The sequence below is a fragment of the Epargyreus clarus genome, unplaced genomic scaffold (assembly GCF_041222505.1).
Source record: "Epargyreus clarus isolate Ecla_fem2 unplaced genomic scaffold, WU_Ecla_fem_2.2 ptg000025l, whole genome shotgun sequence".
In the NCBI taxonomy this organism is placed as follows: domain Eukaryota; kingdom Metazoa; phylum Arthropoda; class Insecta; order Lepidoptera; family Hesperiidae; genus Epargyreus; species Epargyreus clarus.
Genome location: NW_027332232.1, coordinates 1,910,484 through 1,934,482, shown reverse-complemented (window position 1 = coordinate 1,934,482; position 23,999 = coordinate 1,910,484). Strand labels below are relative to the sequence as shown.

The window sequence follows — 23,999 nt, the reverse complement described above, 5'->3', positions numbered from 1 at the left end:
TAAAGTCTACCAATACGCACTTGTCCAGCGCGGTGGATTATGGCCTAATCTTTATTATTCTGAGAGTAGACCCGTGCTCAACATCGGGACAGTGATGGGTTGATGAATCATCATCAGATTTCATCACCAGAAAACATAGATTAGTAAAGATACTTCGCCGCCTTAAAATTGAATGAAGCCACAAACGGCTTATTTGTAAGTTCTTTTTTTGAATTCTTGACAAATAAAAACATTTTTAGAGAAAATTTACGTATAAATAACTAATACTGCGTAATTTATATAATAAATAAATAATTATTTCAAATATTTTAGGGACATTTTAGCACGGAGACGTGGCAAAACTTTTTTACGCAACTATTTCAATTATCAAAACTGGTTACGTTTGCTTGTTAGGAGTGAGTAATCTTTACTAATCTATGCCAGAAAACAACAACTTTAAGACCAAAAATAAATTACTCACCGTTTTAAATCCTCTATACATGACTCTGATCTCCTGTTTCGAGAACTTGGTTTGCCGGCACAGCTCTTCTAAGGCAACTGGTATGGGTTTTGGGGTCCTACTGGGCTCTAACTCATATGCGTGCTCCTCCACTGGCGAGTCCGGGGGCGTCGCCATTGTTAGATCTCCACCACACTGCTTACTCACTTGTCCATTTCACTGTATTTATTGGCTGTATACTATAAGTTATCTGTGCGTAACATTTTTGCGCGCGTAAGTTTGACAGGTTGGTTTGTTTTTTTTGTGAGTTGGATGGTTCGAGAGCAGGATTCCGATTCTGAAACAAGAAAAAATATATGTTATTAATTATTATTGTGTTATTTATTAAGTATAATACAATATTTATATTTTTAATACGGCGTATTCACGCACAGTCGAAGACATTTTATGTTAAATAATAATAATATAACATAGGGTTTATAAATAAAATAGGGAACACGCTAAAGGTAAACAAAACTTCAATGAATTTTAATTACAATATTATTAATAATCTCGTAGAACCCTCTGTGGTTCAACTCCGGCGGCCATGGACATCTGAAATCAACCCCAGACATGATATTCCCATCTGAGGTCGGCCACAAATGCGCCGCTACACCTGAGGAGTAAGCTGGAATGCCTTAGAAAAGTCTGTCTCCCTTACCGCACCCTTCAAACCAGAATACAGCAGCGCTTGACACTGTTAGGCAGAAATACTCGTAGGTGCGGCGGTAGTGCCGCCGGAGTCGAACCGCAAAGGATTCTACCAACTTTAAATATAACTAGCTGACCCGGCAAATGTTGCCATATAAAAAAAATGTTAAGGATGAACAACCCTTATCACTTAGGGGTATGAAAAATAGATGATAGCCGATTCTCAGACCTACTGAATATGCATATAAAAATTGGTGAATATCGGTAAAGCCGTTTCGGAGGATTACGGTAACTAACATTGTGACACGAGAATTTTATATATAAGATCTTTGTAACTACTATGAAATCGAATGGAGATGTTGCAAGCTATTGTATTAAGCAATTTAACGGGTCAGTAAGTCGCTAAGATCTAAAAATAGCGCTTGTTACGATAATACGTCTAGCTCGGAGATTGCCTAGCAAAAATATCATCTGAACTCTAAATTGATAACTTAGAGTAGGGGAATGCCTCATGTTATGGTTATAATAACGTCTATGCCGACATTTGGGAGAAGAAATATAAAAAATTCGGACAAAAATGGTTGCTATCATTTTTCTGTAATTTAAGCTGTAGTGTAAGCTGATACAAATGTAGAAACACACACACAGACACACACACACACACACACACACACACACACAAAAACACGTGCGCACACACACGTACTCTTACACACACGTAAACATACAAGTATATTCGTTTCTATTGAAAGAGTAAAACTGTTTCTTGAACCAATTCATCATTTTACCAGCCAGTGACTATATAAATAAGAGCACATTATTATAAAAATAATACATCATAGAAATAAGACAAAATAATTAATTACTACAAATAATGAAATAATTTGAATATATTTCTAACACTTTAAAGGTAAACGCTTATAATTATTATAATAACAAATACCAAACTGCCTAAAAACAATTAACTGAAAATAAAATAATATCGATAATAATGTCACTCCTTCAATTTAGAAGAAATCGAACGACACCTCATATGTTAATCCTAATAATTAGACATACATATATGCGCTCGAACATTACCGTCCGCAATCGGTTAAAATTCCATAATGTTGACATCTTTACCTCTCACTTGTTTTATTATTGTATGAGCGAAAAACAATAATAAAAGCCACTATTTTCAAAAAAATTGAAATTATGCTCCAAAAATTTCGTCGTCAGTATTTTAGTTCAGTTAATAGCGCAAATTCCCAAGCTCTAAAACAGATATAAAAACTAAAACAATAATATAAAGAAAATTTTATGAAACCGATAAAATTTTGATTGTACAACTTTTAACGGTCGTACAACCAAATAGAGATAAAACGTAGTGCGGTTGGGCATAACATTGAATATTAATATCGGTTCTCATAATCATCTTAATTTAAATTATAATTTGTATTTAGATAATATAGGAGTTGCAGACGAGCATTCAGTCCACCTAATGGTAAGTGGCTACTGCCGCCCATGGACACCTGTAATCAACCCCAGATAAGATTAGATTCCTACTTGAAGTCGGGCACAGATCCGCCGCTTCCTCTGATGATTAAGCTCGATGAAAGGTCACGTCTCAAACACAAAGCTGTCACTACTATATTTTATCTGTATATTATCATTATTGCGGTGAATAAATATTGTTTTTCATTACTGTACAATTTTACAGTTGTCATACAATAAAATATAAATTTCGAGAGCTAATCCGATCAGATAGTGTGGATATGCTCTTATGAAGGCGTTATTCGAACTTCAAACGGAAATAGTACAAAATGGCGGACTGCCAATTGGGCGCGAAACGTCGTCGAATTGAATTACTTTGGCTTAACAGTCTTTTACGTTTTCGTGTTACACGTGTGAAAACGATATTTAAAAACAAATGAAATTAAGTCTCGAGATAAATTATATGTAGATTGTAGGTATTTAAAGTTTTTTGTTAAAAAGTATAAAGTAAGATACAGATCACATCAAGTATTGACATTTGTCACACGACCAAGATGGTCTTGGTTTGACGTCTGATCTGTCATTTTTTTATTTTTATTTCTGTGACCCTTAATCATAGATAAGTAAAGATTACTCACTCCTAACAAGAGAATGTACCCAGTTTTTTGAATTGAAATAGTTGCATAAAAAAGTTTTGCCATGTCTCCATGCTAAAATGTCCCTTAAATATTTGAAATAATTATTTATTTATTATGTAAATTACGCAGTATTCGTTTTTTACGCAGTATAAATTTTCTCTAAAAATGTTCTTATTTGTCAAGAATTCAAAAAAAGAACTTACTAATAAGCCGTTTGTGGCTTCATTCAATTTCAAGACGGCGAAGTATCTTTACTAACACATGCCCTTAATATTTAAATTTTATAAATCGTTAAGCAGAAATTGGTTTGAATTTAAAGGTGGTAAATAGTATTCTCCGTGATTCGGCGTCGAGATCACGTCACATTCATATTTCTGCATAATAACATCAGTTTTAAGCGCTGCTGTGTTCTGGTTTGAAGGGTGTGGTAAGGGAGATAATAATATAGTTATTCAATGCATTCGGGCTTAGTCCTCAGGTAGCAACGCATCTGTGGCCGATCTTAGCTAAAACGAATCATAACGAGGATAGATTACAAATTTCTAGTCCGCGTAAAACTGCTAGCCCGCTCTGAATATAGAAATGAATAGCGCCGCCGTAGCAAATTGTATGACTACACCTGCTCGCAACAACTTCAGAGCGGACTAGCTGTTTGGCGCGGACTATACTGAAAGTTTAGCAAGGCCATAGACAATTCAAGTCCGAATTTGCATCCAAAGCGTAACTACCTGAAAAATCCTCAAATAAATAACTCATAATGGTCATTTACGACTCTAACCTTAAGTTTGTGGTTACTATAAAAGTGATATATGTCTAGAAAGTGCTTCAAGCTGCCAGACTCAGGTTTTTTAAGCACATAAAAGTGATGCACTGTTGCATTTTTGTGTCTCATAGTTATGGGGTAGGCGATGAGATGTTTTTGTGTCAATATATCCCATTTTTGAGGTTTCCTATCAGAGTAAAAATAGTTATAGCTCAAAAGCTGACGAATGAACTTGTTAAGCGCTGCTGTGATTTGAATGGTTCGATAAGGGAGAACTACTTTTCCGAGGCATTTCACCTTTTTTAGACAACTTTCAGGTGTATAGGTGTGCTCGCGGTGTTTGCATTCACCGTTATGGTAAAAGAAGATAAATAGGAAGTAAACTTTTAGTTCTCAAGTGATTTTAAAAAGCAGATGCGTGTCAGATTCGACACAAACCCTCGATGTAGAGGCACAGCTTCAACTACAAGGCTCTCGTTGCATTTTAGACTAAAATTTAAAATTTTAATCTTACTTCCATAGACTTTTTCCTATTTTATCGCTGTATATGACACAAGTGCCTTAGCTAAGAGTTACAGCAAGCCAAGCTATTACCATCCGGCAGTCGTGAGTAAATAAGTCGTTTTGGCAGACAAGCACAATTCTGACTTAATGATCCACGAAACGACTTATTAATTGCAAACATAGGAAGATTAAAGTTTGTAAAGCGCTAAAACTAAGTTAGTTATAATATAGGAGTAACAGACGAGCGTGCAGTCCACCTGATGGTAAGCTACTGTCGCCCATGGACATCAGTAATCAACCCCAGATAGGATTAGATATTCCTACCTGAGGTCAGCCACAGATGCGCCGCTACCCCTGAGGACTAAGCTGGAACGCCTCGGAAAAGTATGTTCCCTTACCACACCCTTCAAACTAGAACACAGCAGCGCCTAACACTGCTGTTATTAGGTAGAAATAGGTGTGGCGGTGGTGCCGCCGGAGTCGAACCACAAAGGGTTCTACCACCTTCAAAATGTCTCCTATACCACACCTTTAAAACCAGAACACAGCAGCGCAACACTGCGGGTATGAGGTAGAAATACGAGCGGTATTGGTGGCTTCAAAGTTAAACCGCGATGTTTTTAACTGACTTTATATTTTTGACATGTTTTTTAGAAGTTCCCTGGGACTTCGAATAGTCTATATTAATCATCTTCATCCTATAAATAACCTAAAAAGACACGAAATTTTATTCAAATTTTCACCTATATTTTACAACTTTAAGGCATAGATTAGTAAAGATTACTCACTCCTAACAAGAAAATGTTTTGAGAATTGAAATAGTTGCGTAAAAAAGTTTTGCCACGTCTCCGTGCTAAAATGTTCCTAAAATATTTGAAATAATTATTTATTTATTACGTAAATTACGCAGTATTAGTTATTTATTCGTAATTTTCTCTAAAAATGTTTTTATTTGTTAATTAGATTATAGAATTCAAAAAAAGAACTTACTAAAGCCGTTTGTGGCTTCATTCAATTTCAAGGCGGCGAAGTATCTTTACTAATCTATGCTTTAAGGGATGAATTTCCAAAGTATCCATTCTAGTACTCATTTACTTTATATAGAGAAATACTTTGCAAAAGTCCATACTTCTAAAACCAGCAGTATATATTGTTGTACTTATATCAAAAAATCGCGTACCAATTTTTAGTTGTGCAACCAACATAAAAAATATTTAAAGTTAATATTTACTCAGTGTGTATATGTCTTAATGACTCTATTTTTGTCTATGAGTGGCTCTTTTGACGCTGTTTTCAATATGGCGAAATGAGCGCGAAAATGTGTAACCTACGACAGATTCAAAAAGGTTTTAAAGAATAGCCACAGACTATAAATAAAAATTTTTAAACTAGGTTATTTGTGCAGCTCGGTTTCTATGAGAAACTTTGTAAAGAGAAGTAAGACGAATATTCTTGTGGTTTTTATGTGTTTTTCTGTAAAAGTTGTAAAATGGTCTACGTATTTTTATTTATGTAATGACTTTTTTGTGAAATAAAATGTATGGCACAAGAAAATATTAGTATTTTTATAGTAATATCTATCAATATGGCAGCTAGGCTTCCTGATGGAAAGCAGTCTCCGTCGCCTATGGACATTTGCAACACCAGAGGAGACGCCAATGCATCGCCGACTTTGAAGGAGAGCTCTTTTTATGCTCTTTTTAGAGCTCTTTTTACACCCCTCTTGAAGAGCCCCATGTCATAGTCCTGAGGGAATACCTCAGGAGTAAGTTCATTCCACATTTCGCACGTATTCAGCATAAATGATCGGCAAACCGAATCGTGGAAGACCGCTAAATCCAGTTGGATTGGATAGAACCTTATCCTTCGGCGAGTGGTGCAATGAAGGAAGGGTGATGTAGGCACCAGATCGAACAGTTCCTGAGAACACTCACCATTGCAAAGCCGGTACACGCAGAGAGAACCTATGTCCCTCCGCAGGCTTAAGGATTCTAACTGATATAAAATAGCTTTATAATAATTAATATAGAATATGTTTTGCCCAAAATTATTAGTATTCATGAAATCAAAAACTAATAGCAATGCAATGGAAAATACAGGAAGCACATCATAATAATCATAACGATCAAAAAGCACTTAAGAAAGCTATAATCCTGATAATACAAACTAATTTACATTCAAAAATATGTCGTTTACGTCAACCGGGTACATTATAATTGTGTACCATAAACAAACATTATCGAGATCAAAGCGAGTGCAGATAATAAAACGTTAGAAAAAACAAACATTCTCTATGATGCTGATGCTTTTATCTCTGAATCAGCTCTCTGTTTATGAAATTAGTTTCTGCTGCATTTATAAGATAATTATGTTATTCCGTGAGTAGTTGCTTTGCTAAATGGGAAGTAGGTGACTTTAAAAGTGTAAAATACATTTGGCTAATTAAGTTCTAATATTAAAATCCTGGGCATTAAATGAAGTGTTAATTTTTGGGTAGTTTTTAGTTTTTTTTTTTTTTTTTGGAAACCGCCTACTGTTCGATTTCTGTTTTACATTTATCTGATCAGACGAGCATGCAGTCCACCTGATGATAAGTGGCTACTGTCGATAACTGTAGTCAACCCCAGATAAAGATACAAGTTAAATTCTTACCTGAGTTTGAGCACAGATATAACTGAGGATTAACCTGGAATGCCTCGAAAAAGTATATGTCCCTTACCACCTTCAAATCATAACACAGCAGCGCTTAACACTGCTGTTGGACATAGACATAGATGTGGCGGTGGTGCCGCCGGATTCAATCCACAGAAAGTTCTTACTTCAAATTCTCCATTTTACCTTTAAAATACATTATTTTCTATCTAAAATAAACAATATATATACGGTATATAGCTCTAATTTAGACCAAAACATTAGCCTCGGAAGTCGCCAAAATTTCTTGATACGAAGATAATAGCTAATTATTATTTAGATTTTTTATAAAAATGTGCTTTTTTGTTTTTAAATATTGAAACAAGTCACGGAGCCAATTTCTGTCTTAAAAATCTACAAGGAATTGCAACCAAACGAATTTATTTCAATATTTAAAATAACTTATTAAATGAATATTCGTAAACTGAAAACCACTGAAATTAAATACTAACGTCTTTATCAAGTTAAAAATATCAAGAAATATGTCGTATTTTCTTAATAAATTAATATTAAAATCAAGAAACTTTTAGCATAAAGAACCATAGAGCACAAGAACAAAATGGCCGCCCCGCCACTTAGCGCGGGAAAGTGAGACCTGAGTGCTTATTGACATTCTTGTTAAAACGAAGTGTTTTTGCTTGCACTAAGAATTATTTCGTCTTACGCTCGTAAGAAATAATTTAAATAATTGACAAACTTAACTAAATTACCTACTGCTGTTTGACTTCACAATTATTACCTACACACATAGATTAGTAAAGATACTTCGCCGCCTTGAAATTGAATGAAGCCACAAACGGCTTATTTTAGTAAGTTCTTTTTTTGAATTCTTGACAAATAAAAACATTTTTAGAGAAAATATACGAATAAATAACTAATACTGCGTAATTTACGTAATAAATAAATAATTATTTTAAATTTTTTAGGGACATTTTAGCACGGAGACGTGGCAAAACTTTTTTACGCAACTATTTCAATTCTCAAAACTGGGTACATTTTCTTGTTAGGAGTGAGTAATCTTTACTAATCTATGCCTACACATTTAGGTTAGAACTCTTTGTTTCGACTCCGGCGGCACCACCGCCACACCTACTTCTGTTATAACAGCAGTGTTAAGCGCTGCTGTGTTCCGGTTTGAAGGGTGTGGTAAGAGAGACATTTTCTGAGGCGTTCCAGTTGAGCTCAGGGGTAGCGGCGCATCTGTGCCCGACCTCAGGTAGGAATATCTAATCCTATCTGGAGTTGATTACAGATGTCCATGGGCGGCAGTAGCCACTTACCTTTAGGTAGACTGCATGCTCGTCTGCTACTCCTATATGTATTATAAAAAAAGCTAACGGGCCTTCAGTCAAACTGATGGTAAGTTCCGTGTGGACGTTTGTATTCAATTCTAGATAGGATTGTGGTTTTATCTAAGATCGGCCACAGGTGCACTGGGGCGGCAAATTTGCAACGCCTTGAAATGTCTCTGTGTCAACCATTGATTAGAAGTGAGTAATCTTTACCAATCTATGACCGCAACAAGAAAATTTAATCAGTTTTGACAATTGAAATTGTCACTGTCATATATTTTCATGTTTGAAAAAAAAAATGTAATTTTTAGAGCATTTACGAATGAAACGATATTTCTCCGCACTTTTTCTTCGATTTCGTGTTGTATTTGCACCACTTAACTGCACATCGGCATTGTTCCGCGTAAATTACACTATAACAGTCGGAGACGTAATGGGAATACGGTCAGCCATTTTACATTAAATGGCTGACACATAATCAGCCATTTAATAGCTTCCTTCAATCACAAAGCTGTGAGATATCTATCTATCTGTGATTTCTTTATGAATATGTCATAGGCATTTTGTAAGCCCTAAAAATGAGTCAACAACTCAGCTGAGTTCCCACGTATACGTGTCCAATCATGCGATCTTATCGAGATAAGAGACACGAGCCATCTTTTGTAATGAAGTTCTGTAATGAATTACAGATACTTATGAAGTAAGAATGTATACTTACTTTCATAAAAAAGTAGACGTAACGCTCACTCCATCTTCTTCTTCTAAATTTATATAACTCAAAGGTGACTGACTGAGTGATCTATCAACGCACAGCCCAAACCACTGGACGGATCGAGCTGAAATTTGGCATGCAGGTAGAAGTTATGACGTAGGCATCCGTTAAGAAAGGATTTTGACCAATTCTACCCCCAAGACGATAAAATAGGGAATGAAAATATTACTTCGTAACGCGAGCGAAGCCGCGGGCAAAAGCTCGTAATAAATAATCCTTTCTAGTACAGTTAGCGTGAAACTGCTAGTCCGCTCTGAAGTTGTTGCGAGCAGGTGTAGTCATACAATTTGCTATGGCGACGCGATTCATTTTTTATATTCAGAGCGGACTAGCAGTAACACGCGGACTATATTTTCTACACTCAAATCACACTAGGATTTTTCCTGTGTGAGTGCCATGGACACACACAAAGAATACAAAAACCCCTAGACTCCGAAATCTAAATTTATAATTTACGAAGGTGTAAAGTAAAGGTATTTCTGAAAGTAGTAGAACCATCTGTGGTTCGACTCCAAAGGCACCATCATCACACCTATTTCTGCCTCATAACAGCAGTGTAGCTGCTGTGTTCTGGTTTGAAGGGTGTGATAAGGGAGACATACTCTTCCGAGGCGTTCCGGCTTGGTCCTCAGAGGTAGTGGCGCATCTGTAGCCGATCTCAGGGAATCTAATCCTATCTGGGGTTGATCACAGATGTCCATGGGCAGTAGCCTCTTATCGTCCGCGTAAAACTGCTAGTCTGCTCTGAATATAGAAATAAATCGCGTCACCATAGTAAATTGTATGACTACACCTGCTCGCAACAACTTCAGAGCGGACTAGCAGTTTGGAAGACCTATACCATCAGGTGGACTGCGTGCTTATTGCTCTTTCATAAAGTCTAGACCAGGAATAAACACCTTAATAGTAACTTTTAAATTTTATTAGCAAGTAAATTCTTTATGAGCATTCCGTTTTATCGCAATTGAAAATAAAATTTAAAATAGTTTATTCTAGGGTTGCCGCTAAGGAATCCGACATTTCATAATACGTATTCAATATTATTTACTTAGGCTCCTTATTATGTTGCGTTTATTGTTAGTTTTCTACTTTTTTTATAATATAGCAGTGGCAGACGAGCACGCAGTCCACCTGATGGTAAGCTACTGCCGTCCATGGACGTTTGTAATCAACCCCAGATAAGATGAGATTCTTACCTAAGATCGGCCACAACTGTCCCGCTACAATTTCCGCAACAGAAGTAAGTTGGAACACCTGGAATAAGTATGTCTCATGTCTCCATTACCACACTTCAAACCAGAACACAGCAGCGCTTAACACTGCTATTTTTGAAGGTGGTAGAACCCTTTGTGGTTCGACTCCGGCGGCACCACCGCCACACCTATTTCTGCCTAATAACAGCAGTGTTAGCCGCTGCTGTGTTCCGGTTTGAAGGGTGTGGTAAGGGAGACATACTTTTTCGAGGCGTTCCAGCTTAGTCCTCAGGGGTAGCGGCGCATCTGTGGCCGACCTCAAGTAGGAATACCCTATCCTATCTGTGGTTGATTACAGATGTCCATGGGCGGCAGTAGCCACTTACCATCAGGTAGACTGCATGCTCGTCTGCTACTCTTATATTATAACAAAAATATATATTATAACAAAAATAGATGTGGCGGTGATGCCGTAGTTCAACCACCTTTAAATAAATATGAAATAAATAAAACATTAATAATATTAAAGCCTGGACAAGTGATAACCCTATTATAAACATCTGCGCAATTTCAGTCCATTGGCGATCCGCGTAGCTTTGAATAAATAATCTCAATCGGTAGAAAAACACTTCTCAGTACGAGAATTAAAGCTTGGGCCGAAACAACACTATCGCTATTAGCGATTTTAATCCATTGACGATTTTAAAGTAAATACTTCACAGAATAAAAAATGAGGTCGATATTGTCCGCGTAAAACTGCTAGTCCGCTCTGAATATAGAAATGAATCGCGTCGCCATAGCAAATTGTATGACTACACCTGCTCGCAACTTCAGAGCGGACTAGCAGTTTGACGCGCACTTGATCAGATTGATGAGATTCTGTTTGTTTTTATTTTGTAGTACTTAAAATTCTCTGTAGTCGACTCCGCCACACCTATTTCTGTTATAACAGCAGTGTTTGCTGTGTTCTGGATAAAAGGGTGTGGTAAGGGAGACATACTTTTCCGAGGCGTTCTAGCTTAGTCCTCAGGGGTAGCGGCGCATCTGGGGCCGACCTCAGGTAGGAATATCTGATCCAATCTGGGGTTGATTACAGATGTCCATGGGCAGTCGTAGCTACTTAACCTCAGGTGCATCGGATGCTGGTCTACGTCTTGTTTATTTATAAAAAAGCTGGTAAAAATAAATTATAAGCGTTATAAACCGCCATACATTGAACGTAACCACTATATTATTATTTTTAACATCAATGTTACAAGTAAGCGCGCGAGAATAATGCGCAAATCGAGAAGTCAATTCAGTTCAGAATAAATTTATATACTCTGTGGCGAGTGTATTGAAGTTATTTTTATAGTCTGTGAGATCCAGTGATGTAATTGCTTTGTTAACCGACTTCAAAAAAGGAGGAGGATTCTCAATTCGACCGTGTTTTTTAATTATTTGATTTAAGATTGGATTAAATTAAATTATGCAAAATAATTATATTTGTCATAATTGCGCGGGAATTCTGTCAGCCATTATGGAATTTTATACTTTTTATTTGCGGCCAATGTTGTGTGATAGAATATCATTTTTGTAAGTTTGTTGCATTCTTTCATTTAATGTAGCATTGGTTTTATTAATTTGTGAGCAAATTCTCAATTTTAATATTTTGTAAGCATTATGTAAATGTCTTAATGTACTTATTCCTACTAAACATGAAATATATTGAAACATACTTAACAAAAAAATAACAATATGTTTTTGTAAAATTTTCTTTCTTAAAAATAAACATCTACACTTAATAAATTGATCAAATATTGCAGTTATTCTTATTTAAATTCATTTATGTATATAAGAAAACACACTGAAATGTTTAAAAAAAAGTAACCACCATAACTTTAATACTAGAAATAGAAATAAATTAGCAATTCCTAAACATAGGAAGGTGGCTAGATCTTTCATGGGTAAGTGTATTCGCTACTACAATAAAATACCCGACCACATTTTGAATCTCACAGAAAAAAAGTTCAAACATGTCGTTAAACAAACGCTATGTAAAAAAGCGTTCTATAAACTAAGTGATTATTTAACTGACAAAATAGTGTGGTCTGAAGTAGTTCCAGCTCCACATGTACCATCATGTTAAGTTTAACAACTTTTTTCTAAAAGATGTGTGTTATGGAGTTTCTTTCGCCGCTTCTCCATAACGAAACAACCTTGTGAAGTGGTGTTAGTTGTATTGACATTCAAAAAGTGCTCTGTAAAGAACCTATTTTGATTTAAGTAATTAAAAATTTGTAGATACGAGTATCTTCCATATTTTTGCAAATACAAATTGAAACTTACGTCAGTATGTCATGATACCATAGATCACGTTTTTAAAGCTAGCAATTAAAAACATCGCAAAGCGTCAATAAGCCTACGGATTCCCGCGTTTTGGAGTGTGCTTCAGAAATGCGCGGGAATTAACAAAACGGCGCGTCGTTTGAGAGCAATTTCCTATTTTTTTTTTTCTTTTTCGACGGAAATTTCGCGCAGATAACGTATGAACTTTGAAGTATTTTTGAATTCTGTTGCGTTTTATGTAGTCCGATAAACTTTTTTACGTGTCAGGCGCCACTAGCCATTATAATTTTGTTAGTTTGCTACGGTATCCCCTTTTTTTGTTTTCGAGGGGAACCTTCAAAACGTGTCCGACGACGTGGAAGCGAGCCGGGCTTTGTGGGATTCTTACCGCACTAAAACCCCCCGGTGGCCGTCCTCAGCGCTTGTTGGAGAACTCCGGGATCTTCAACGGAATACAACCGGAGCCCTCCAAGCGCGATGCCTCGATCGGGCTCTACCGTGGGGGAGCGGTTTTCGCTCCTCCCACACCATGTAGTGTTTATGCCCCCTTTTAGTCGCCTCTTACGACAGGCAGGGGATACCGTAGCCCTATTCTAATCCCGGAACTACAGGGACAAGTGGACAATAACCTGAGCCCCTTTTACTCTAAAAGAAAACCCGTGCATACAAAGGAAACAGTCATAAGATTAACGGATATATATATTTTCGGCACTAATAGAGCTTTCTTTATAGAAAGACCAAAACAAATTGGTCGTGTCAAACAGAATATAAATAAAAAGATTATCGATCAGACCAATTTATCAAAGGATTTAATCTCATACGACCAAAGACAAATGGTCTGGTGGCGTCAGTGTGTTTGTGGCTTAATACAGAAGGGTCTCGAGTTAAATAATGGACCAAGTACGGGTCGAACCCGCAAACCAAGGGTTCCGTATTAATATCATATTTTTCTATTTTTAGTATTTGTTATCATAGCAGCCATTGAAGTGAATTCATTGTGATAATTTAAACTGTCCACTTATTTTTTATAGGTGGTAGAGCCCTTTGTGGGTCGACTCCGGCGGCACCACCGCCACACCTATTTCTGCCTTATAACAGCAGTGTTCAGCGCTGCTGTATTCTGGTTTGATGTGTGGTAAGGGAGACAGACTTTTCCGAGGCGTTCCAGCTTAGTCCTCAGGGGTAGCGGCGCATCTGTGGCTGACCTCAGGTACGAATATCTAATCCTATCTGTGGTTGATTACAGATGTCCGTGGGCGGCAGTAGCCACTTACCATCAGGTGGACTGCATGCTCGTCTGCTACTTCTAATTTATAAAAAAAATTACGGTTCAATAGATAAAATAGTTTCTTCAATGGCGACCCCATTTATTTATAAGCTTTTTTTATTTTTAGTGCTTGTTGTAGCAGCTATAGTCCGCGTAAAACTGCTAGTCCGCTCTGAGGGCCTACTACCATCTTTTAAAAACCATCATAGTTCAGAAAAGTTTTATTTCCTCCTTAAAACAGTAAAATATTCCGTCACACACAGTTGAACAAACTTAAACCCTTATTCATTTTTCGCTTATCCATTATATAAAACCAATATTTTTGCTTAAAAATTTAAATTTCCTGCAAAAAAGTAAAAGTATAATTAAAATAATATTGTTTTAAGAAATGGCAGTAACCCCCCTGTGACAGAAGGAAAACGGAGGCTTAGTAATAGGGTTCCGTTTCTCCCCTTTGGGTACGGTACCCTAAAAATGGCGGCCGTTTCTGTAACCGAACAGGCGCTGGCGTTGACAAGTACGCTATTGTTTTCCCTTTGTTTTACACCTTTTGTTATTTCAACAACGTTTTTCTTGTGCTGATTTTTCAGTTTTTGCTAGCTTTGAGCTGACTTGTCCGCTATTTTTTGCTAAATGCTATTAAAAATGTAGTTTAGGGTTTGTTAATTAATTAGAAACTGTAATTACATAAAGACTACTTACTTTATGTGATTCCATTCATTCGTATTGTTGTGTATACTCCGCGCCAAACTACTAGTCCACTCTGAAGTTGTTGCGAGCGAGAGATTTGCTTTAGCGACGCAATTCATTTCTATATTCAGAGCCGATTAGCAGTTTTACGCGAACTATACAACATTATGTTATTATTATATTCAATTATTTTTATTGTTAGTTGTGACTATGTATAAATGATTAAACAATGTACGAATATAAAAAAGTATTTATAATTTTATTTATTTAAGATGCTATAAATATTTCTAATTACTTTATTAATTTAGTTTATATATAAAGTTCTAATAATTTATATTATTGTAGACACTTAGTTATCAGTATAAATAAATTAATAGTCATTTTAACTAAGTAATTGCGTCTTATAAAATATATTTATTTGCAAGCGTTTTACTGTTTAATAAACATATTTATCATTGCGATCTTATTACTTAATTTTATAAAAAAAAAAATTTTTTCCATAAATGCTTAAGTAAATACAGTCATGTTCATTAAAGTCGCGCGAGATCTATAGGTACCTAACGTAATTCGGGAAACAGTCGCACAACCAATATTTTTTTACATCCGACCAAAATAACGTTGGTTGTACAACCATGTCTTAGTTATGATAAGCGTAACATTTTTTTTAAATTAAAATCGGCCATACTTACAAACTATAAAGATTAACTTGCATAAGTTTTTTTTTTAATTACAAAGACACATCTATGACACAGACATAGATTAGTGAAAATACTTCGCCGCCTTGAAATTGAATGAAGCCACAAACGGCTTATTAGTAAGTTCTTTTTTTGAATTCTTGACAAATAAAAAGATTTTTAGAGAAAATTTACGAATAAATAACTAGTACTGCGTAATTTACGTAATAAATAAATAATTATTTCAAATATTTTAGGGACATTTTAGCACGGAGACGTGGCAAAACTTTTTTACGCAACTATTTTAATTCTCAAAACTGGGTACATTTTCTTGTTAGGAGTGAGTAATCTTTACTAATCTATGGACACAATAAAAAGGTATTATTATTCTGTGTCTATGGTTCCTAACCGTATGATTTAAAATGGAATGAATTTGCGCGCCTTTATTTCGCAGTGAAGGATTGCGTCCTTGTTACACGTGTTGATGTTATCGCCGGAGAAATAGCCGGTGCGGCATTAATGCTGCATTTACTTTATAAAATAGTTTTAGAACGCAAAAACGTTTTGAATCTACTAGGTACCATCACCACACCTGTCGTTATGTAAGAAAATAAATGAAAAGAACTTTTTAAAATACAATCTTTTATTATTTGTTAATAAAAAAGAACCAAAAAGTTAAAAATAGTTTAAACCCGATGTATTAAATACTAGTTTTTGCCCGCGGCTTTGCCCGCGTTTAAAAGAAAATTACTAACATACATGCATAATTAGTAAAGATACTTCACCGCCTTGAAATTGAATGAAGCCGCAAATGGCTTATTATAGTAAGTTCTTTTTTTGAATTCTTGACAAATAAAAACATTTAAAAAAAAAATTACGAATAAATAACTAATACTGCGTAATTTTCATGATAATTAAATAATTTATAATAATAATTTCAAATATTTTAGGGACATTTTAGCACGGAGACGTGACAAAATTTTTTTACGCAACTGTTTCAATTTTCAAAACTGGGTACATTTTCTTGTTAGGAGTGAGTAATCTTTACTAATCTATGCATACATGAAACTTAACATTCGTACCTTCATTGGAAGGAAAGTGGCGCCATCTGGCGAAAATTGGTCGTACCAACTCTGAAACCTTCGTGGGCTCATGGACAACAACTTTGCTAAAGATTATCACTTGATCAAATGCATAGTTTACGATTCAATCCTTACTAATATCGATTAAAATAATCGACTTTTTGGTCCAAAAGATCGATTCTCGATTAATCGATCTTAGATCGCCATCGCTAGTTCCCGTGGGATTTCCGGGATAAAAACTATCCTATGTCCTTTCTCGGGTCTCGGACTATCTTTGTACAAAATTTCATTAAAATCGGTTCAGTGGTTTAGGCGTGAAAAAGAGACAACCAGACAGACAGACAGACAGACAGATTTACTTTCGGATTTATAATATTAGTAAGGAAGTAAGGATTTGCGTTTTTATATCAGACAGGTTGCATGCTCGTCTGCTACTCTTATATTTAAAAAAGCCAGACGTCTAAAGGTAAGAACTGCCCAAGACCGCAATAGTAGCTCCCCGATCGAACCAACTAGTTCTAGCTTTCAGAATCTAAATATTTTATAACCTAGCCGCTTGTCTCTGCTGTAATTGTATAATCAATCTTACTAAATAATTCATATGATTTGCAATACGCTACTCAGGATTGAAGGTTACAAATTAATACCGTGTCTTAGACACTTGCTTTTAAACATTTTTTACTATACTAGCTGACCCGGCAAACGTTGTGTTGCCATATAAATAAAAAAATGTTAAGGTTGAACAAAATTTATAAGAAATATACTCACTACGATTCCCACTCAATTCGGAAAATGTATAGTTTTTTATGCACACTTCAAAACTCTTTTAACGCTCAAAACCTCTTGATTTAATATTTGATTCAGCACATGTTCGAAAATAACTCAATGATAACAAAATATTTTTTTCAATTCTATCGCAGCGCCAACTGTTGGGAAAAACTATCATTTAAAAAAGATTATTATTTAATATTTGAAACTGCGATGGTCTGATGAAACGAAGTCTGTCGAATCCAATGTGAAACATTCCAAAATCAATAACTGCTTACGAATTAAAAATTAATTAATTAAATAACCTTTTCGCACGGACTAAATTGTGAATCTAAACCATTCTCAAGTCCCCTTGAACACACACAACAAATTTCATCAAAATCAGTCCAGTCGTTTAGGAGGAGTTCAGTGACATACACGCGCACATAAGAAATATATATATAAAGACTAGCTGACCCGGCAAACGTTGTGTTGCCATATAAATAAAAAAATGTTAAGGGTGAACAACCCTTATCACTTAGGGGTATTAAATATAGATAGTAGCCGATTCACAGACCTAGTGAATATGCATATAAAATTTGGTGAAAATCGGTAAAGCCGTTTCGGAGGAGTACGGTAACTAACATTGTGACACGAGAATTTTATATATAAGAAAACTATCGAGTATGCTGCCACATAATGGTAAGTGGCTACTGCCGCCCATGGACATCTGTAATTTATCCCAGATAATATTAGATTCCTGCCCAAGGTCGGAAATAGATGCGTTGCTACTGAGTTGCAGAAACAGGTTTGACGGTGGTGCGTCCGGAGGGGCACAATGAAGAGTTCTACCACCTTCAAAATTTGGCAGTTGTCATTTGTATGTACCCTTGGTGGGCAGGAGTCTTTCCCCACAAATGTTAGAAACCTGATACGTAATTCCAACACCGCTCCATTAGCGATACCATTTAAAAAGTTTTTTTTTTATTTCACCCTACTAGAAAAATGCGTTCTTATTTAATTATTAAAAGCTAAATAGGACAATTTAATTTTAATATTTATTTTTTAGTAATATTACGTACAGAAGAGATTTTCTAATAAAGAATAAATTCCTTCTAATTTCGCTTTTTTATTACTTACGCAGTCGGAGGTTTCATTTTCAACTTAACACATAATTTCTAAGCACTCACAAGCTTACCCCTACAGTGTCCAAAGTTACGTAAGAGGCCACAGGGGTGCATTTACAACCCTTAACATAAATGGCATTACGGTTGATTGTACCCCCGGCGTTGGATCTAATATTCAACCCCTTAAACCTAATAAACACGTTAATAATATTGCAAAGTCATTTGTTCATTTATTTTCAGAAAACCCGACTTTGTTTTTATAATATAGGAGTAGCAGACGAGCATGCAGTCCATCTAATGGTAAGGCTACTGCCGCCCTGGACATCTGTAATCAACCCCAGATAGTAATAGATATTAGTGGAAACTTTACTGATATGTGAACTAGTTATATAACATATCTTTAAGTATCATGTTGTATTGTATGTTTCCTAAATAAAAAAATAATAAAAATCCCTACCTGAGGTCGGCCACAGACGCGCCGCTACCCCTGAGGACTAAGCTGGAACGCCTCGGAAAAGTCTGTCATCCCTACCACACTTCAAACCAACACAGCAGCGCTTAACACTGCTGTTATGACAGAAATAGGTGTGGCGGTGGTGCCGGAGTCTAACCACAAAGAGTTCTACCATCTTCAAATATAACCAATTTAAAATTAAATATTTAAAACACAAAAGAGTATTACGTAGTAATCACAAAATGGCGGATTCATACGCGATCGTAACCATAAATATGAACAGCGACATCTTGTGACTACAATATAATTCGTATCGGTCGTAAACGCCAGTAGCACTACCATGAGTTGGCATAGAAACGCCACTATAGAAATTGTAAATAGAAAACTATTGTCATTTTGCTAGTGAATAACATAACTACTATCGTTACGGTATTTCTTGACAACGTCTGTCAAATTAATGACTCATGGGACCGAATTTGTATGGCAATAGATCATAATGACATTCGCTAGCGATTTGATTTCGATAGGTTTTTTACGTATCGAGTTACGCCACTACGGATTTTAGTTCTACGAGTAACCACCAGAGGCGCTGTACAATTTTTCATACATTTATTTTACGCAGTCGCTAGCGAGTAATACTTTTGTAAACTCATGGTAGTGCTACAGATGAACTTACTTCTAAGCTTGTTATATTTACTGCCCTCTAAGAATTACTTTACTTTTGACCTCTATCCAAAGGATATATTATTATACTAGTCGCCCATTGCAATGGTCGATATCAGATTGCAAATTTCGATAACATATGCTATTTGAAGGCATAGATTAATAAAGATTACTCACTCTTAACAAGAAAATATAACCAGTTTTGAGAATTGAACATGTCACTGTTATCTATTTTCATGTTTGGAAAATATTAAAAAAATAGAGCTTTTAGTTTTTTTTTTTATAATATAGGAGTAGCAGACGAGCATGCAGTCCACCTGATGGTAAGTGGCTACTGCCGCCCATGGACATCTGTAATCAACCCCAGATAGGATTAGATATTCCTACCTGAGGTCGGCCACAGACGCGCCGCTACCCCTGAGGACTAAGCTGGAACGCCTCGGAAAAGTCTGTCTCCCTTACCACACCCTTCAAACCGGAACACAGCAGCGGATTTACGAATGAAACGATGTTTCTCCGCACTTTTTCTACGATTTCGTGTTTTTGCACCACTTAGCTGCGCATGTCGGCATTCTTCCGCGTCAATTACACCATGACAGCCATTAAATGCATTTAAGGCCTTTTAATGGCTTCCTTCAATTACAAGGCGGTGAGATATCTATACTTATCTATGTTTGAAGGTAGAACCTAGACTCCGGCGGCACCGCGATACCTATTTCTGTAATAACAGCAGTATTAAGCGCTCCTGTGTTCTGGTTTGATGGATGTGGTAAGAGACATACTTTTCCGAGTCGTTCGAACTCAGCCCTCTTGAGTAGCGGCGCATCTATGGGCTACCTCGGATAGGAACCTAATCTTATCTTGATAACAGATGTCCATACGGCAGTAGCTTACGATCAGGTGGCCTGCATGATCCTCACGATGTTTTTCTTCACCGTTTAAGCAAGTGATAATGAATTTCTAATACGCACACAACTTTGAAAAATCAGAGTCTGGTATTTGAACCTCGGACCCCTGAGAGGGCGAGTTTCTTAAACACTAGGCTATCACAGCCCGTTAATACAGCCAAACGAATGCCAAATGTAGTATTTACTCATTAAATTAAAATAAATTACATTTTAGATCGATTCCTAAAGCAATGTTTAGTACTTAAAAATACATTTCCCGTGTTATTTAAAACTAATTCGTTGTCAGAGCGTTAAATGGCGGCATCACGGGTTTTGGCGCGAACCCAACGACTGTATGATATGTAAAGTAAAATGAATTTAATGCTATTTTACTTAGAACTCGTCCTGTGTTATGTTTCTATACTAATATTATAAAGAGGAAAACTTTGTTTGTTTGCTTGTAATGTATAGGCTCAAAAACTACTGGACCGATTTTAAAAAATTCTTTCACCATTCGAAAGCTACATTATCCACGAGTAACATAGGCTATATTTTATATGAAATATATTTGATAAATAGATTTTGAGGCGGTACAAAGTTTGCCGGGTCAGCTAGTTTATAATATAGGAGTAGCAGACGAGCATGCAGTCCACCTGATGATGTGGCTACTACCACACATGGACACCTATAAACAACGCCAGATAAGATTAGACTTCTACACGATGCCGCTACCCCTGAGGACTAAGCTGGAACGCCTCGGAAAAGTCTGTCTCCCTTATCACACCCTTCAAACCAAAACACAGCAGCGCTTGACACTGCTGTTATTGCAGAAATAGGTGTGGCGGTGGTGCCGCCGGAGTCGAACCGCAAAGAGTTCTACCACCTTTAAGATTCTTTAATATTCTCTCGCGGGGAGTATGTTTCGTGTCTTTTAAGGGTGCTACGAAAAATATTGAAAATCTACACATCATAGATTAGTAAAGATACTTCGCCGCCTTGAAATTGAATGAAGCCACAAACGGCTTATTTTAGTAAGTTCTTTTTTTGAATTCTTGACAAATAAAAACATTTATAGAGAAAATTTAGGAATAAACAACTAATACTGCATAATTTACATAATAAATAAATAATTATTTCAAATATTTTAGGGACATTTTAGCACGGACATGTGGCAAAACTTTTTTACGCAAATATTTCAATTCTCAAAACTGGGTACATTTTCTTGTTAGGAGTGAGTAATCTTTACTAATCTATGGTACACATTGACCCTTTTATGAAGGGCAACCGACATGTTATACGTTCAACTTAATAAATGCTAACAGAAAAAGTAATTCAATAATGTCGAGGGCTTTATCGAGGTCTAAGAAAAACTCAATATTCTTAAACTTGGAAAGCAAATATTGTAGCACTATTCTGAATATTGTATTTGTATTGTTTTCACTTATTTCTATTATGTAACGTATAGTCCGCGTGAAACTGCTAGTCCGCTCTGAATATAGAAATGAGTCGCGTCGCCATAGCAAATTGTATGACACCTGCTCGCAACAACTTCAGAGCGGACTAGTGGTTTGGCGCGGACTATACTAAGTTCCAATTTATTTTTATTCGTCATTTTGTTATGGTGTTTCCTTTCAAAGTTTATTTCATACCACCACAGCCAAATACGAATTGATAGAATTCACACACCTTTAGAAACTTTTTTTACGGAAACCTTACCAAATGTACTAAATTAAAAAATATATATTATGTGGGTAACGTTAGACGACCCGCGTGGCGGAGCGGCCACCATACCGGTCTGACACGCAAAGGGTTCCGGGTTCGATCACCGGCCAGACAGATATCTAATGATGAATTTAGATTTCTGTTTCTGGGTCTGGGTGTTTGTGTATTTGTCTATGTGTGTGTCCATGGCACCCACGACACAGGGAATCCTAGTGTGGGGGCTGTGAGTGTAAAAAGTGTTTATTATGTTATTATTGCGAATTTCTTATTAATTACATATTTTATTACAGAAAATATGAATTACAGTAAACAACGCCATCTAGTGACGACTTCAGATGTTAATAACTTTTATCGAATTTAGAAACATTAATATAATTATTTTAAAACATACAGTTTTAAATGTAAAACTTGTAACATTAATTAATACAAAAGTGAATTATTTTATGTACCTACATCTGAATTTAAAATAATAAAGAAATAAAAAATTGAGAAACCTCCTCCTTTTTTGAAGTCGATTAAAAAAACATAATGTCAACATGAAGTATTCCACCTTTAAAATTTAATATAATCTGTAAGTACATATTTACGCAGACCACTCGTAGAAATGAAAGTTTTGGCGCGAATCCAGATTCACGACATTTTGTTATACACTTTATTGCATTTGAATTGCGTACAAAATAAATACACTGAACTGCCGCCATATTGATTTTTGTTTTGTAAGAGCAATGGGTCTCCTCTCAGAATGAGAGCCATAGTCCCGCGCTGGCAATGTGCTTATTGGTAGACTTTAGGATTTTATTAAGATCTCTCAAAATATGCAGTTTTCCTAATGTTTTCCTTCACCGAGAAAGTCATAATTTGTAATATGCACATAACTTTAAATGGTGGTAGAACCCTTTGTGGTTCGACTCCGGCGGCACCACCGCCACACCTATTTCTACCTAATAACAGCAGTGTTAAGCGCTGCTGTGTTCCGGTTTGAAGGGTGTGGTAAGTGAGACAGACTTTTCCGAGGCGTTCCAGCTTAGTCCTCAGGCGTAGCGGCGCATCTGTGGCCGACCTCGGGTAGGAATATTTAATCCTATCTGGGATTGATTGCAGATGTCCATGGGCGACAGTAGCCGTTAGAGCGGTCTGGGATTTGACCCAGAAAGGCAGTTTCACTAGGCTATCTCCTTTTTGAAAGATCAGTCATCAACCTATTTTTCAGCATCAAAGACTAGATAGAGATTTAGTTACAAGGTAGCATCTTCATGCTGAGAACACTCTAGATAGTGGCGGACAAGTGCCAAGACATAGTTTTAAAGTGAAAAATCTTTGAGAAATTGGAGCGATGATCCAAAAATGCCAAGTCAGCGATGTTAAGAGGTTAATCTTGTGTTCTAGATTAGGGTAAGATTACTTAAGTAGCTGAGAACAGCTGAAAAATGTTTTGTACAAGTATCTTCGGGCTTTTTTTATAATATAAGGAGTAGCAGAGCGTGAAGTCTTTGATCAATATCGGTGTTGGTAGTAAATTGGATGAAGATATCCAATTTATTTGATCAAATGTACATTGGACAAAGATTTTACGAGTGAAATGGGAATCTGTCAAAGAAATTTGATTAAATGTTGGACATTGAAATTGGACAAAGGTATTTGACGAGTGGAATGGGCGTCTGTCAAAGAAATTTGATCAAATGTTGGACATTGAAATTGGACAAATATATTTGACAGGTGGAATGGGCATCTGTCAACGAAATTTGATCAGATGTTGGACATTGAAATTGCACATAGATTTTGACGAATGGAATGGGCATCTGTCAAAGAGATTTGATCAAATGTTAGACATTGAAATTGGACAAAGATATTTGACGAGTGGAATGGGCATCTGTCAAAGAGATTTGATCAAATGTTGGACATT

The 23,999-nt window shown here is 36.2% G+C and overlaps 1 protein-coding gene across 1 annotated transcript in view; it reads right to left on the bottom strand.

The window, feature by feature from the left end:
- Positions 1 to 23,999, bottom strand: part of LOC140752784 (A-type potassium channel modulatory protein KCNIP1) — a 72,424-nt gene that overhangs the window by 24,893 nt on the left and 23,532 nt on the right. The window contains exon 2 of the mRNA XM_073087133.1: positions 461 to 776. Within this exon, the coding sequence (XP_072943234.1) occupies positions 461 to 616 (156 nt within the window). The 5' untranslated portion in view covers positions 617 to 776. The remainder of the gene's footprint in view (positions 1 to 460; positions 777 to 23,999) is intronic.